The sequence below is a fragment of the Mastomys coucha genome, unplaced genomic scaffold, assembly GCF_008632895.1.
Source record: "Mastomys coucha isolate ucsf_1 unplaced genomic scaffold, UCSF_Mcou_1 pScaffold14, whole genome shotgun sequence".
Taxonomy (NCBI): Eukaryota; Metazoa; Chordata; class Mammalia; order Rodentia; family Muridae; genus Mastomys; species Mastomys coucha.
Window position 1 is genome coordinate 137,929,821 of NW_022196896.1, and position 17,916 is coordinate 137,947,736.

The following is a 17,916-nucleotide window of genomic DNA, read 5'->3' on the forward strand; positions in this document are numbered from 1 at the left end:
TTTCTTTTTTGGTTTTTCGAGACAGGGTTTCTCTGTATAGCCCTGGCTGTCCTGAAACTCACTCTATAGTCCAGGCTGGCCTCGAACTGTACTGGGATTAAAAGCGTGTGCCACCACTGCCCGGCTTGAAGCCAGATTTCTAATCCCAATGTCTGTATTTTGAATCCTTTTTTGAGGACTCTGGGCTAGACTCTAAAAAAGAAATGCCAGAAGAGTCCTCCTAAGCAGTAGGTTACATTAAATTAAGGCATCTTCTCTCTGGAGCCATGGCTCTACAGAGAAGTGAGAAGTCTGTCCTTGCAGATGATGGATGCCAACGAGCATTGGGATGTGCCTCAGGCAGTGGAGTAGATGTCAATACTAGCTGAATTCAAGCCATTGTAGATTGAGAAGCCCACATCCCAGAAAAACATCACAGCCATGCAACTATTTCTGAGGTAATAAAGCTGCTGCTTCTGCTATCTCAGTCATTTGCTATTTATTTAGTGATCTTGAGAGGTCAGGACAATTCCTAAAATCTTCAAAACTTCTCATGGCACAAGTCCCTCATGCAAATAAAAGTCAATGTTTGCACCAAAAATAGAACAACCCCTCTTACAAATGAGTAGCTAATCACAGACCTTCTTGGGCCATAAGGGAAGTGTTCCCATTCTATCTTGGATGAAAATGGCTTCAGGGCCATCTAGTTTTATCTATTTTAGAGTGTTGCCTTCTAAGACTGGTACAGGCTGTATGGAATATATCTTCAATCATTCATACAGTGGTCCTAACAAGCTGCTAGTATGTCCTCAAAATGATTTTCCACAACACCCAGCTAGCTATTCAGCTAGCCAGGGTACCAGGGAAGTGTTTCTGTCAGTTAGGGAGTCAGATTGCCTTACCCCCAACAGTTTAGCCTATTAAAGGAAAAATAAAGATTCAAAGAGATATGTACAGTAAAGGTTTATCATTAACATTAGTAGTGATTCAATAGTATTTTAATAATGTTTAACTTCTATTCTAGTTCTCCAGGGACAGGTAGGTCTCTCTAATCTGCCTTAATATTGGATAGATGAGGTTGGTTAAATGTATTTTCTGCTTATGATCTTTCTACTTTACAGTGTGTTTATGAAGATCTTTTCAAGATAAGGAGCACCTGTACTTTATATGCCCAGAATAAAACAAAATTTATGGATTTCCCCAGAGGACTCAAAAATCAGGCTTTCAAACAAGAGATTGCCTGGCTATTTTCTAAGAGCCTTGAAAGAATTTCACAGTAATTGGGGGCCATCTGCATTGCCTAAAGGGTTCAGATAATATGTGATAACATCTCAGAAACTATGTCAGGGTGGGTGGCTACTGTTGCTCAGGTCCTTAGCACTGATGTTCAGAACTAGAGTACCAGTTGGCTCATTTGTAAACTGAATTTCCATCTTCAGACCCAAGCATGGTCTGTAAGAAAACAAAGGCTGTAGAATTAATGGAGAAATAAAGCAAAACTGCTTTTGAAATTTGAATCATCAGACCACAAGAACCCATCATCTCAAAACTCTGGCACCAAGGCCTGGAGCCTTTAAGCCTATCTCTCCCCCGGGCATGGGTTAGGGCATCTGCCTCTAATCTCTCGCCTGTGCATTGTACTATGTATTAGTATATTAATTTAGCTCCTAGCCAACCCTTGCCCTTTAAGAAGTATTTTCTCTCTGAGATAAATATGTGTCTTACTTTTCTATTGCTGTGTTAAAACACCACAACAAAGGCAACTTACAGAAGGAAGGCTATTTGGGCTTATGATTCCAGAGGGATAATGAGATAGTAGTGAAGGATGGCAACAGGCAGCTGACATGGCAGCTAGAGCAAAAGCTGAGGTCTTACATCTCACATATGAAAGGGATGTGCTCAAAGCCTGCCCCAGTAACATATTTCCTCCATCAAGGCCACACATACCTCCTAAGCCCATCCAAACAGTGCTATCCACTCGGAACAACTAGTCAAGCATCTAAACTTATGAGAGGCATTGAAACAACCACACTTTGGTAGCTGTATTTTCTCATTTTGTGATTTTCTCTTTAAAGTGTACCCCTGAGCTAGAGAGATGGCTCAGCAGGAGGTTACTGCTGCTAAATCTGAAAACCTGAGTTCAGTCACCAGGACCCACATGATACAAGTTGTCCTCTGACCTCCATATACACTCTGTGACACGTGTGCCCACACACACGCACATACAAACACAAAATAGCAATTAATTGAATTAAACTTTAAAATAATTTTAGAGAAAATACATTTAAAATTTAAAAATAAAATATAACTGATGGAAAGGAATTTTTCCTTCCTTCCTCCCTCCTCCTCCCCGCAACCCTCTCTCTCTCTCTCCAGAGTTTCACTGAGTAGCCCCAAATCGTCTGGAACTCCCCTCATAAAACTCAGAGATCTACCTGCCTCTGCCTTCTGAATGCTGGACTAAAAGCATGCACCACTATACCTTGTCCTGGAAAAAAATCTTGTTTTAAGTTCTGGAAGTGACTTTGATGCTTCTGGCTCCTATTAGGATGTGTTTGGAGACTCAGAGCTATTCTCCAGTTCTCTCAGTAAATTAGTGTAAAGTCTACTTAGACCAGGCACCCTCTAGAAACCTGTGTTTAGGGAATGTTCTTTGTTTTTTCAAGACAGGGTTTCTCTGCGTAGTTCTGGCTGTCCTGGAACTCACTCTTGTAGACCAGGCTGGCCTTGAACTTACAGAGATCCATCTGCCTCTGCTTCTAAAGTGCTGGTATTAAAGGTGTGCACCACTACCACCACCTATGTTATCCTTTATTTAAAGAAAAAATAAAACATCTTAAGCCTCACCCAAGAGGAAATATTGAGATACATAAAATGAAAGTAGCAAAGTGTTGGGTCTGAATGCTAAGTGCCTAGTATGATACAAAGAGCTTATGAAAGGGATAATGGGAAAAGGCTAAGACAGTCAGAGATGGGGGTGGCTTCACAAAGGGTAGTGCAGAATTAATGCTAAGGAGTGTCACACTACAAACCACATCCTTGGAGTAACCACAGCTGCCTTTGTGTATATTTGTGGAGCCAGAAGCCAACCTTGAGTATATTTCTCAAGAGCCATCTGCCCTAATTTGAAGCAAAGTCTCTCACAAGGACCCAGAGCTTGCCAATCAGACTGGGTGGCTAGCTAGTGAGCTACAAGGTCCCACCTGTTGCTGCTTTCCAGTACCAGGTACAAGCTCATATATATCCTAGATTGTATTTGGGAATTTCTAAATACATAATTACAACCTGTTTGAACCATGTTTTAACACACACACACACACACACACACACACACACAATCTCAGTGCTGACCACTTGGTATTGAATAACAGATTTGGAGGATTTTCCCTTGGGAAGACTGTTTATCCTGCTGTAGGCATTCCTCAGTTGCCCATAGTTCTCCATCTAGTGTTGAGGCCCTGGGAGCTTCCTCCCTTCTGTGTCTATTAATGTCATTATTTAAATCTTGTTGAAGCAGCTATGTTGATAAGCCTTTCTGATATTTCTAGGAGACACAGACTAACAGAAAACTTTCTGTTCCTCTGGCTCTTAGAATCTTTCTTCCCTAAATGTGAATCCTGAAACTGGAAAGGGAAGGAGATAAGAGACTTATCTTCCCTAAGGTCTCCTTTCCCCATTTAAATCATCTGTACCTTGCTATTCCCTTCTCTATTACTCCTCTCCCCAACCCCATCATCTTCCTTTACTTTCCTAGTTTCTGCAGTCACTCTAGGTCATATACTCCCATCTGAAAACTTGGATAACACAGATAAGAGAGTTCCTGTGACATTTGTCATCTGGGTCTTGGTTACCTTACTCAATATGCTCCTTTCTAATTCCATCTATTTACCTGCAAATCAGGATTTTATTTTTCTTTACAGCTGTATAGTATTGCATAGTGTGTATGTACTACATTTTTATTATCCATTCATCAGTTGAAGTACATTTAGGTTGTTTCTATCTCCTGGCTATTGTAAATAGAGCAGCAATGAACTTGGATGAGCAAGTGTCTGTAGAGTAGGATGTTAGGTCCTTTGGGAAGATGCTGAAGAATGCTACAGCTGGGTCATATGGTAGATTTATTTTTAGTGTTTTGACAGTTATCCAAAGATTTCTAGACTAGCTGGACCAGTTTGCAATTCTACCAACAATGAATCAGGGTTCCCTTTTCCTCCAAAGCTTCTCCAGCACTTGTCAGTTGAGCTTTGCCATTCTGGCTGGAAAAAGATGAAATCTATAAGTTGTTTTGATTTACACATCCCTAACTGCTAGGACAATGAGATTTTTTTTTCTTACCCATTATTTTAAGAACTCTTCTGTTCAGATTCCAAGCTTATCTTTTTTAATGAGTTATTTAGGTTTTTTTTTTTTTTTTGGCTCTTCATATATTCTGGATATCAATCCTCTGTCAGATAGATGTATAGCTAGCAAAGAGTCTCTCCAATTCTGTAGATTTCCTCTTCACTAGACTGTTTCCTTAGCTATGCAGATTTTTAGTTTTATGAGTCCCACTTGTCAATAATAGTCTCAATTCCTGGGCTAATGGCGTCCTATTTGTACCTATATCCTGAGGGTATTGCTTATGTTTTCTTCTAGTAATTCCAGTTTCAGGTTTCACATTTAGGCCTTTGACTCATTTATAGTTACTTTTTTGTGTAAGGTAATAGATATGGTCTAACTTCATTCTTGTATATGTGGTTATCCAGTTTTCCCAAGACCATTTGCTGTCTTTTCTGTTTTTGACATTTTTAATGACAATATATTAAATGGTTGTAGTTAAAAGTTTTTAAGTTCAGGTCTTCAGTTTTGTTCCATCGCTCGCTCTGTATGTCTGTTTTTGTGCCAGAACAATATCTTTTCTATTACTATGGCTCTAATAGTGTATCTTGAGTATGGAATGGTAGTCCTTCCAACACTGTTCTTTTTACTTGGGACTGTTATGGCTATCCAGCGAACTTTTGTGATTCCATATGAACTTTAGGATAGTTTTTTCTTTTCTTTGAAGAATGAAATGAGGGTTTTGATCAGGATAGAGCTCTTAGTTTAGAGACAGAGTCTCACTTTGTAGCCAGGCTCATCTCAAACTTTTGATCCTCCCACTGCTGTCTCCATAGTGCTGGGCTTTCAGTTGTGTACCACTATGTCTGGCTTCTCAGATTCTTTTTGCTGCTGTTACATTTATTTATTCATTTGTGTGTTTGTGCGTGTGTGTGTGCGTGTGTGTGTATGCAGAAATCAGAGGACAATTACTTTACTAAATGACAGAGGAGTTCACCAGGTAAGCAGTGGTCTTAGCCTTATCTATAAGGCAGGCTATCCACAGAGCTGGATGGGAGGACTTTGGATTTAACAAAGGCAAGAGAGACTTTATACTTAACACTTCACAGAGTTGCTAGGGTAAGAAAATAAGTGGAGCAGTGACCCAAAGGAAGCAGAGGGGAGAACTCCATGAGTCCACAAGAACATATTACCTAGTATGTGAGCAGTCCTGTTTCTCCCCAAACTGTGGATATATAACTCTCCCCCGCACACATATTGCTATAGACACCCTCCTGCCAGGCTTTAAACTTTACATGGCTCAACAACAGGAATGTTTCTTTCAACTGTAAAAATATTTTTAAGCATTCAGAATTGCAGTTCAAACATTGAAAAATAACACCAGGCTGCCTATTTTGGCAGGCCCCATTAGGAATTGGCATTGCCACAGGAGAACAGGTGAGTAATATATACCGTTGGTATCACCTCACTGACCCCTGACTGAGAGCACAGTCATGTTGCATTAGAAGTTGGGCAACTTTTATCATCTTTAAAATGGTGGTTCATTAGAGTGCAAAGTTTTGTGGCATTTTCCGTAATTCATGGAACTCAGGTCACTGGCTTGTTTTTGTTTTTCTCTAAGTGATTCCTCAGAATTAACAAGGCAACAACTTATTACTGTCAGGGCATACAGACCTTAAGAAAGGCAGTTTCCAAACAGAGTGAGATATCACTCTCTTCTTGTGTTTATAAACTAAAAGCACTAGTGCCTGCCTATACCTGCCACAGTGAGCCCAAAGGCAGAGCAGGGTAAGGAATAGATTTTCAGTCCTCCAGCAAATGAACAGAACAACTCTACCACTGCCCCATTTTGTTATTGTGCCATCTGCTTGTAGCTGTCACTGTACTCCATCCTGACAGAATTGCACTTGCCAGGTGATACAAAGGGAGATCTGGTGTAATTTATACTTGACTCACATTACATCTTTAGATATGTTGCTCTGCACTGTCAGTGTCATCTCAGGCTAAGAAGAAAAGAAAAGAAAAAAAAAAAAGGGAGGGAGAGGAAGGGAGAGAAACAGTCCAGGCTTCCTAAAGTCTAGTAATAAGAGCTGGTCTGGAACTACAGTACTGCCAAGCTTAGGGATCATAAAAACAAAACCCAATTCTGTGGGTGTTATGTTGGAATGTTTAATTCTATTTCCAGTGCCACAACAGAATGATGATTAAGCAACTCCTACACATGAAGGCCCTGCAGTTTCTTCAAATTGACAGCTGTAAACTGGGGAGTGTCAATGAAAACCTCACAGTATTACTGATGGCCAAAAAGTTTGGAAGTAAGGATGATATGGAAGCTATGGACCAAATCTCCACTCTGCTCCCACTGGCCGTTAGAACCCACGGGTCTGTAGTTTGCCTTTTCTCTAAATATTTATCTCTAATCAGGGTGACCTGGCTGATTTCCATCCTGAAATTTTATCCCCAAATATTAAAAAATGATCAAGTCACCTGTAGACACTAACAAAGCCCAGGGGATCTCTCTGCATTACTTTTGCCTTAAATTGAAATATCTTCCTTCTAGTCCTCGTCTACCCCTATGCTAGTGGAGCTGGACTCTGAACTGGTACAGCACTTGATTATATTTGACTATATATCAGTCTCTGCCAGCCTTCAAAACAGGTCAGTAACATTAATTCCTCTCTGTGTTAATATCCCTTGATCTTGGACAGCTCTTTGCCTGCATCTATGTGTGTACATGTCAGGGCCTGAGGTCAGAAAGCAGTACTGGATCCCTTTGAATTTTAATTATAGTTGTGAGCTGCCATGTTAGTGCTAGGAATCAAACCTGGGCCCTCTAGAAGAAGAGCTAGTGCTTGTAATGGCTAAACGATCTCTCTAGCCCCAACAGGATTTTAAATTGGGGGAATTCTACTTTCAGTCATGGATTGTTTTATACTTTCCCTGCTGAAGCTAAACACATTACACACACAAGTCACTAAAGTTAAATCTTGAGATCAAATATGAGAACCTACTTGGGTAGGGTAGACAGCAAATTTAGGACTGTGAGAAAGAAATGGATGTGCCAGGGCACATCAGTGCAGGAGTGGGGGGATGTCAGGATTGTAATGGTTTGTTTATTGAGCTGTCTAGTGAGTAAACAGCCCTTCATTTTAAATCTGCCTAAACTAGTTTATGTTCTAAAGAACAGTCAGTTCACAGGAAGGAATCCTGGACTTCCTCACCCTAGAACTGCTACACATTCCTAATCTTAACAATGAAGGTCTAGATTATTGTTTTCTCTTACAGTTAATACTATCCAAATTGATTCTAGGATAAAAAGTAGCCTTCCTGGGTTGTTTTACTTTCAATTTCTCATTTCAGTTCTTGCCTTCTTAAGAGTCCTGCAGGTCCCAGGGTTTTGAATCATCTAAGCATCTCAGTGCAGTATCCCTGGTGCAAGATACCTCAAACCAGTGCTGGTGCTTCATACTGGCTTTACAACTCTGAAATGTTTGTATAAAACAAATGTCACCAGATACCAGAACCAGGTGTTGACATCCTAACTTTTCTGCTTTGTCATTCTCTACATTTTTCTGGGGGGCGGGGGGAGGAGAGACCCAACTATCTCCCCCATGTAGCTGGATATTTATCTGCACCCTGTTCCCAACACAGGAGTCATTAGCTTCTCTTGCCATTTTATTAGTGCATTCCTGGTTGTTGTGTAACATTATCCCTGGGAACTGATGACAGATCCAAGTACAGCTATCATCAAAGGTCCAACTTGAACACATGAGTTTATTGATGTTACCTATAGGAATATGGGTAAGGGACTACTTATAGGAGCAGAAATAACTCAAAGTCAGCTGCATAACCAAAGCCCACCCATCATGGGTAACAGCTCACAAAGCTAGAACTTGCAACACACTGCACAGCCTTCAGGCAGCACCACAAATTGAAGAGTGTCCCTTTCAGGTGACTCAGTTGGTCTGAGGCTCTTTCAGGCTGCTGCTCATCTAGTCTTTTTTTCTAGGTAGTTCAGCTGGGGCTTATCTGTTTCTTCTAGGCAGCAGTCTATACAGTTTAGAAGGAGGGGCCTAGTGAATATGGTCAGTTTCAGGGGCTTCCAGAAGCTATTTTGAGTTTACTTCATCTCTTAGTGAGCATCACCACAGCATTTTCCTCCCTGTTGGTTTACTTCCCTAAAACAATCTGTCTTAAATTTTCCACAAAAATGGGAGGTTGTAATCTAAGAACTGCCACACAATACTGGTTCAGGCTGGTACACACTCTATTATGTGCCATCATGATAACAGCTGACTAAGGAGATAGGTTAGGTTACACAACCTTTTGTGGATGACACCTAACCACAAAACTGAACAGTGACATGCAGAATTTTAATGTATTTAATAGGTTGATACAATTCCAAACCTGTACTTTTCATTTAATCATCTGAACAGGTAGAAGGAACCTCATTTGGCAGTTTAATCTAGTTAACATTTGGCATTAGGAATCACAATAATCCCAAGTTTCTGCAATTTGAATTGATGTGGGGGTACTACAAAACTTTCAAGGTAACTTCACAGTATATCTCAGCTACTCCCTTTGCATATACACATGCAGTAACAGCCAAGGCTTGGGGATCAAACCTAGGATTTCATACAAGACAAGAGTTCTGCTAGCAAAGGAATCATGTCTGTTTGTGTGTATCATGCTGAGTGCAGGCAGAGTTGTGGAGGGGACAACCCCAGATGTTAGTCTTCACCTCCCTACCCAATCTGAGATAGGGTCTCTTTGTTGCTTACCACTATGAACAGCAGCGAACTGGCCCACCCGAGCCTCCAGGGATTCTTCTGTCACCACCTCCCATCTCACTGTACACATGCCCTTCCACACAGCTTTATATGGGTTCCTGAGATCAAATCTAGATCCTTATGCTTTCAAATGCTTTACCCACTGAGCCATTTCCTCAGCCTACCATTTAAGGATACTTTTCTGCTTTCATAGTTGCTACCTTATAAGTTATCTAATTTCAAGCACTAATGCTCCAATTTCCTAGGATGTGTGAATATGTGGACCATCTGCATGAACATTTCAAATATCCTATGGTAATCAAACATGCTTCATATCTGCCTCCCAAGGTAAGTTGAGGCCTAGGACATGCTGCAGACATGCTGCCAGAAGCCATTGTGTCTCTGAAAGAATTGATTTTCAATAACAAATGGCTCTTTAGTAATGAGTATCAAGGAAGGTCAGAGTGCAACTAGTTTTATGTCACCTTGACACAAGATAGATTCATTACGGAAGAGGGAACCTCAATTGAGAAAATGACAAGACTGGCCTGTAGGCAAGACTAAGATGCATTTTAATTGATGTTGATATGGGTGGGCCCAGCTTACTAGGGGACAGTGTATAGTCCTAGATGACATAAGGTGGATCCACACCTGAACAGGTATAGTCCAAGATGATATAAGGTAAACTAAGCAAGCCATTAAGAACAAAGCAGTAAATAAGCAGCATTCCTCAATAGCCTCTGCCTTAGTTCCTGCTCTCATTTCCCTTGGTGATCGAGTGTGACCTGAGATATAGGCTGACATAAATTATCTCCTCCCCAAGGTGCTTTTATCAGTTTTATCACAATAGAAATCTTTTTTTTTTTCTTCAAGACAGGGTTTCTGTGTGGCCGTGGCTGTCCTGGAACTCACTCTGTAGACCAGGCTGGCCTAGAACTCAGAAATCCGCCTGCCTCCCAAGCGCTGGGATTAAAGGCGTGGGCCACCACCGCCTAGCCACAACAGAAATCTTAAGACACAGAGCTATTGTCATATTTCCAGTTGCTGAGCCCTTAAAACAAACACACATTCCTTCTTCCCAAAAGCCAGCAGCATCTGCACATTGATAACCTGGGCCATTTATCCTGATTTTATCCAGATTATGGCTCATTAGCACCAACAGATATTAAACTACTGAAGTTTTACTTTCACTGACCATCCTGGTTAAGTAGCCAGTAAAGTATGGCCCTCAATCTTCTTTCAAACAAACAAACAAAAACCCTTGCATATTAAAGTTTTATTTTTAATTACGTGTATATATGTGGGTAGGCGCCCTTGGTGGCCAAAGAAGGAAATCTGGAACTGTAATTACAAAAGGTTGCTTAACATAGGTGCTAAACTACACTGGTACTTTGGAAGTGCAGCAAGCACTCTCAACTGCTGAGCCATCTCTCCAGCCCATTTCTTAAATACTGAATTACCTCTAAATTAGATTTAGCAGCAGAATCGGTGTTAACATGTGTCAATCTGTCTCTGCTAGTACGCAGGCTACTCAACAGAAATGAAGGAAAAATCTGTAAAGAAACACCAATACCCAGATGGAGAAATCTGGAAGAACTCCTTGCTGCTCAAGATTTATGTGTTCAGGCCTAACCCTAACACTTTTTGTCTGAAGTGAAATGCTTAAAAAAATCAAGTCTAGCCTTGAGTCATATTCACCTCAGGAATCAGCTGTGATCACAGTTCAGTTGATAGTCAACAAGTCAGTATTCTACTTAAATGTAAAGCAAATTTACTTTAAAAAAAAATTTGTTGTAATAATTCCTCATTCTAATACTTGTTATAAATCAGAATAAAACTGGTTCTGCAGTACTAAGTGCAACAAAAAGGATCCACTGCTTTGTCCTGAAATAATTTCAGTCTAAGCATTTTAGAGACTTATCACCCCACTGAAATTAAATGGAAACAAATCATATTTCTTCACACTGCAAAACTCTTATAAAACTGTCTTAGCCAGGCATTGGCGCTCCCAGTTAAGTGCTGTCACAAGCCTGAGGCCGCATACTTAGCTCCAGGCTAGCCAGGGCGAAAGTGTGAGACATGTCCTCCCATACATACCCCCAAACAAATCTTAAAATGTGATTTAAACCATATCTTGTGATAGTTAACATGACATTCACATGCCTCTAGCATATAAACCCTTAGCTTATACAGACTGTATATAGTCTGTCCACTTTCCTTTTTATTAACCAGATGTTGAAGTCTAAAGCTGACTGGTCTTATAAAATTTGCTGTTCTAGCAAGATAAAAGGTCAGACTGCCACTTTTGCCTTTGTAATCAAACTTGCTTGCTCTGCTCAAAAAGATGACTAGGACAACTGCAAGACATATATGTTAAAATGAGACCCTGTCTACACGTAGGCAGAATAATCTTATGGGTTTTGTTTTTATAAGTCCTGGGCTGCTGATATGGCCATATCTTGATCTGCAGGCAGCAGAAAGAAATAGTCCATGCCTATAATCCCAGCAGATAAAAGGGAGAGTCAGGAGCATGAGGAATAAATTCACCCTCAGCTACCAAGTGTTTGAGGTCAGCCTGAGATACATAAGACTGTCTCAATAATAAGCTAATGAAGGCATTAAGTTTTCAGGTCAATCTATTCTAGGATGAAACTGAGCCTGAGACACTAAGCCTAAACTCAAATTGAGCTCTCTCTGACCTATATGCTCACACAAAAACTGTTTTAGAAACAGACAAATGTAAAGCAATTATTGTTATAGCATATAAAACATTTATAAATGAACACTAACATATTTCAGGGTTAGAGAAATACACTGAATCTCCTTCAGTAAATACTAAAGGAAAGGCAGTTTCTCAATGGCACTTTAGATGAAAGACTGGTGATATTCACAGCATCACTGAAAGCACTCTAAATAGCCATTTCCATTTTAATTGTTGGATGTGGATTATACCCTTCAATCTGAAAGTCTTCAACTTTGAAATCATCGATTGTCTCAACTTTTCGAAGGATTTTGAGTTTTGGGAAAGGTCTTGGTTCTCGCTGTAGCTAAAAACAAAATCATGGCATTAGTTTACATTCATTCTTATGTCTCCTCATGAAACATAGTATTTTATCACAGGGTACTATTTTACAGGAGTGCAATATTGTACTGTCTTTTCTTTCTACAACATTGGGGATTGCACCTCGGGCCTCATGAGAGCTACACATGTAATCTACAAATCAGCTGTAGACCAGCTTCTTATTGTAAGACAGGTCTTGGTCAGTTATCTAAGCTTATGTTGAACCCATTCTGAAGCCTAGGCAAACCTTGAACTTGTAATGCTCCTGCTCCAGGAGTCTCTTAACTAGCTGTGATTATAGTCTGATAATCACCAGATTATCACCAGATAACTCCTGATAAATATACTAAACTTTTAGGGATGCAGTTGTTCACTCTTGCCAGTCTAGTTTTTTTTCCTTGAGGGTCACAAAACATGGATACTAATTCTTACTGCCATATCAACTCATTTGTTGGCTACTGTGTTATAGGAATTTGAATAGATAGGCTTTTTAAAGTTCAGACTAACTACTTACTGAACTTATAAACCTAAAGTCAAATATTCATACTTTAATTTTTCAAGTAAAATTATGAGTTAAAATGCCGTATCTCTGGTACTGGTACGTAATACCTTACCATTATACCTTAGCTTATGGTTGCTAAGGCTGATTATGGTCTCATCCCTGCTCACCCCCATTATTAAAAGCCCTACAGTTGGAGCACTTCAATATAAGACAGCATCAATCAGAGTGAATATGATACAAAGGAAGTCCTGCCATCCAATCTGTTGTCAAGAGAAGGCACCAAGCTCAAAAAGAGATCTAACAGATATATTTCTTACCTGAATTTTCAGGGGCTCTATATGATTCAGATAAATATGTGCATCTCCCAAAGTATGGACAAAATCACCTGGCTAAAATTGTCTCACAAGAAAAAACACAACAGTTAATATTTTAGTTTAAATTCTTTTTAAAACATATCATTTTAAAACAGATTAAGGGCAGTTGAGATGGCTCAGTGAGTAAAGGCATTTGTCACCAAGCCTGACAACCTGGGACCCACCCGGAGGAAGAGGACTCATGTAAATTGTCCTCTGATCTCTACATACATACATTGGAATATGTTTGCCCCCACATACACAACAAAACATTATATAATATGCAAATACTTCAAAGCTTCCCAAAGCAGTAATTTTATCAGTATGGTTTTGAGAAGAGTTAATTTACAAAAGTCTTTTAAGTTGTATATGATGGCTCACTCACATATTTACTGCTTTAGTTGGCATTGTGAACCTAGAAGAGCAGGGAGGGCCTAAAAATGAGGTGGACTACAGTTTCATGCAATAGCCAGCTCTATTCAGAGCATCAGACAATTTATAGTCTGAGGGTTAAAAAGAGTCACTTGAGTAAAGTGTATAATGAAAGACAAGCTGCATATGGCAAAACATGTTTTTCCATAAAGGTATTTTCCATAAAGTAATAGCTGAAGTAGACTCTCTCCTAGCTGCTACACCTAAGAGGAGCACAAAAACACATCCCAAGAACAATTCTGTTTTGAAAAAACTAAAGTCACAAGACTCTTGTTTTTTCATAAGCACTCAGAATTCTTAGGACTTCATTCTGTGTGACAGAAGGTTAGGGCTAATATTGATTTTGAGACTATGTCTCAAAAGAAAAAAACAACCTCCCGCCCCTCTTACACACACACACACACACACACACACAAACACACACACACACACACACACAACCACCTATGTGAATGTCAGTTTTCATAGGCAACAAGGGGCCAGAAAGCTCCAACGAGGGTTATAAGGTAAACCAATTCATGTCTTATTTACATGCATAAAATTCTAATACTAATTAGACTGAATACCCTGCTATGAGTTCAGTGTGTTACATTGGCTATAACTATGCCTTCTGAAGAAGCTCACCTGCAGACCCGTGATATGTGCAATCATGTAGGTGAGCAGAGCATAGCTGGCAATGTTGAAGGGCACGCCCAGACCCATATCTCCTGACCTCTGGTAAAGCTGGCAAGATAGCTCCCCATTCACCACATAGAATTGACAGAGGGCATGGCAAGGAGGCAGTGCCATCAGGGGAAGATCTGAGGAGTCAATGGGGAAACAAGAGGTTTTAGAGGGGTTTCATATAGCTGTGAAAAAGGTAAAATAGCAAACAAGCCAACCATGAAAAAAGCCAGCAGATTACAGACACCCACAATTCATACCTTCCCATTATGTCAAAGTCCGACCATTTTCCCAACCCTGCAGCAGAGGCCATGGAAGCTTGTCCATTAGCTATCTGCAAGTATACATTTATGGTAAAGCAATAGTCTTCCATCTGAGCTAAAATGAAGGATTTGAGCCACAGTTGATGGCACCAAATAAAAGGGAAATTATCTCATGTGCAATGGCCATAGGAAACTGGCATCTGAGGTACTCTGTTAATAAGTTATTATAAATACAAACATCCTTTCCTGGTACTCACAATACCCTTGTAGAGTTTAGTTCTATAATCTAGTTAAGCGTTAACATTTGAAACTTCATCTGCTCCAAATTAAAAAGTTAAAATCATAGGTGTTTTTAACAGGCAATTCAAAATTACATTTCAAATGCTCCTGTGATATAAAAGCATAAAGAGCCTAACCCCAAAACATGAATGTGAAAATAAAAGCAAAATGTGAGTGAATTGCTCAAGGCCACACAATCAACCACATGACCAGAGGCAGTTCCAGTGGCCACCTTGCTTCCTTTTGGCTAACAGTTTATCCAAAGGAAAATGACTGGGATGCTGTCCACCTTTTGGGTTCCAGGCACACATGATGATTCTTCTGTCATCAGGGTTGGTTTTAATAGTGTCAATCACTTTTTGCAGCTGGTCTACTCCTTGTCCCGAATAATCTGTAGAATTGTCAGGAAAATACATGCACACTTAAGTCACATCAGACACAGCCTCATGTAATGACACTGACAGCATTCACTCAGTGCCCCTCTGACCCATGGTTCTAAAATACACAGCACATTATGGGTATTTCTCAGATCTTATTGGATTAAGTTCAAGATCCTTTCTGAACCCATGTCTGTCTTAAAGAGCTGCTTATTTTCTGCATAAGTCTTTCAAATATTTAGTCTGTACAATGTCACTTCCTCCACTTAAAACTGTTCCTGTTTCTAACTGCTGTTGAAATAAGGTTTAAATGTGTCATCCAAGAGTTCATGAGCTAAAGTGTAATTTTCATTTTTAGGTAGAAATTTAATCAATTATGCAGCCTTTAAAAAGTGATTAGGATTAGAAAGTCATTAGGGTAGAGTTCCCTTGAGTGAATTCTGGTGACTTCGTAAGAAGAAACACACACTTCTCATCTCTTTATCACTGAATACTGTGTTACCTTGGAGTTCTGAAGACTATTATCAAAATGTAGACAACAGGACCACCAGCACTTTACCATAGCTTCCTAAATTATGGGCTTAGGGTAAACACACACACACACACACACACACACACACACACACACACATAAATTCATATGTGATTGGGTAAATGAATGTGGGAGCCATGAAAAACTAAGCATGCAATATCCATAAACCAATTTCACAATCAAATGCATAAAGAACCCGAAGTGACTCTGGAAGAGCTCCCTGTCACCTCAGCCATGGTTCTAAATACACGCACACACTGTACACTATACATGTGATATAACACAAAGCACCAACAAACATTGCTTGAAACACTTGAGCTTGGATTCAGGACAATTAAATATTATAAACTGTGGCATGGTTTTTTTTAAAGATTTATTTATTTATTTATTGTATAGGAGTACACTATAGCAGTCTTCAGACACACCAGAAGAAGGCATCGGATCCCATTACAGATGGTTGTGAGCCACCATGTGGTTGCTTGGATTTGAACTCAGGACCTTCAGAAGAACAGTCAGTGCTCTTAACCACTGCGCTCTCTCTCTAGCCCCAAACTGTGGCATGTTATTGTACATCCAGTCTACTGCTTTTTTAGAATCATAATGATCTAGTTATGAAAAAACAAGACTCTCATTATTTCCTGACTGTCATGTATTCAAATTAGTATATCTTTGGTTTTGTGGGAGGGAAGAGTTGTTCTTAATTTTTAAATTTATTTAATATTGTGTGTATGTGTCTGATGTGAGTGTGGAGTGGTGCATATGTCAGTGCACAGGGAGAGAGTAGAGGACAATTTTCAGGAATTTGTTTTCTTGTCCCACCCTCTAAGAGACTGAACTTAAGTTGTTAAGGTGTGTATAAAAAAAGTTTTTATCCACTGAGTCATCACACTAGCCCAAATTAGTGTATCTTTCGTTTTAAAAATTAACTTAGGTTAGATAAAAGCACTATTCAATCAATTCTGGCTTGGGATTAGAAGAAAAATGCTGACAATTTCTGAAATGGCAAACATACTTCTGTGGTATAGAGTTCTCATCCTTGACATGTATAAAATCAAACTTACCAATAGACTCTGAAAACGCCCTACAACCTGTATTAATCTAAGATTTAATTTTGTGTGAAAATTAATAAGCATAACCATCTCATTAGTGTGTAAAATTTGTTTTCATCTTTAATAAATGCCAAATTACATCTATTACAAAGAATTGTCATAAAGTAAATTTTTAATGATTTATTTCACTTGGTTTGTGTACTTTATATACCTATATACCTGGGGCTACATAAAAATTTAATTTATTGGGCAAAAAAAGAATCACAGAAAAGTTTAAGAAGCCTTGATTAAATAAACCTCTTCTCAAAGTTATTTAGCGTTATAGTCTAGCTTAGTAACAAAAAATATGCCAATCATCTACAATCTCAGTAGTTTTAGATTCTCCCAGTGTCCCCATCCATGAGATGTAGTTTTTGTAACTACCAACCACCCTTGTCACCCTTCACTAACACAATCTATTATTGTCCCATAGAACACTGGATCTTAAATAGAAGATAGCATTTCAGATATTCTAAATATTGGAACCATAGAATTGTTTCTAGGGCTTAGGAACTGTGTTACTCACACTTCCACCTAAAACAGCATTATAGCTTAGTCACTAAACACATCACTGACTTACAACTACCAGGAGAACTATAATGAATTTAATGATCTTGTACATTTTTTTAGTTGTAGTCTGTGGACTTTAGTTCCCTGCTTCCTGCTGAGGTGTGGAAGCTAAGAAGTGATTTGTTAATGAAGACTACAGCTACTACATATACTCTCCCCTGGATACACTTCTGAGATAAGCCAGTCAATGTTCTAGCATAGTTGGTACTTTGAGGGAGGGGACTCTCAAAAAAAAAAAAAAAAAAATCACAGCTCCAAGAAGGCAATATTAAAAACTCCAGGAAATCGATTGTGATGGTGATTCTATATATGTGTTAAAAATCCGACAAAATACAGAACAAATTGCAGCAATTATTTCTTGTAGGGGAAACAGTAAAAGTACAGGGAGACTCTACATTAAAAAATTTTTTTCCTGTGAATCTAGCATGATTTTGAATGAAAATTTAAAAATAAGACAGTAAGTTGGGTTTTGTGGTACACACCCTTAATCCTAGCACTCAGGAGGCAGAGACAGGTGGATTTCTGAGTTTGAATCTCGCCTGGTCTACATAGTATGTTCTAGGACAACCAGGGCTACACAAAGAAACCGTATCTCAAAACATACAAACAAAAAGCAGTAAAGTAAGCATGATGGCACATGCCTGAAATCCCACCAGTTAAAAGGTGGAGACAGTTAAAAGGAGTTGAAGGTCAGTCAGCAACAGCTTCATAAGACTTTCATCCCCTGCTAC

The 17,916-nt window shown here is 39.3% G+C and overlaps 2 protein-coding genes across 3 annotated transcripts in view; one reads left to right on the forward strand and one right to left on the reverse strand.

The window, feature by feature from the left end:
* Positions 1-10,722, forward strand: part of Enosf1 (enolase superfamily member 1) — a 41,028-nt gene extending 30,306 nt beyond the window's left edge. Inside the window, 8 exon segments of the mRNA XM_031369010.1 lie at positions 304-412; positions 415-437; positions 5,698-5,733; positions 6,482-6,611; positions 6,857-6,890; positions 6,892-6,954; positions 9,332-9,413; positions 10,585-10,722. Coding sequence (XP_031224870.1) covers positions 304-412; positions 415-437; positions 5,698-5,733; positions 6,482-6,611; positions 6,857-6,890; positions 6,892-6,954; positions 9,332-9,413; positions 10,585-10,722 — 615 coding nt within the window.
* Tyms (thymidylate synthetase) overlaps positions 8,665-17,916 on the reverse strand; it is a 15,744-nt gene continuing 6,492 nt past the window's right edge. Inside the window, exons 4-7 of one of the 2 annotated variants that reach the window (XM_031368746.1) lie at positions 14,908-15,009; positions 14,038-14,213; positions 12,946-13,017; positions 8,665-12,112 (exon numbers count right to left, since the gene is read on the reverse strand). In XM_031368746.1, the coding sequence (XP_031224606.1) occupies positions 11,975-12,112; positions 12,946-13,017; positions 14,038-14,213; positions 14,908-15,009 (488 nt within the window). In that variant the 3' untranslated portion in view covers positions 8,665-11,974. The remainder of the gene's footprint in view (positions 12,113-12,945; positions 13,018-14,037; positions 14,214-14,907; positions 15,010-17,916) is intronic. The other variant, XM_031368747.1, reaches the window with a different exon arrangement.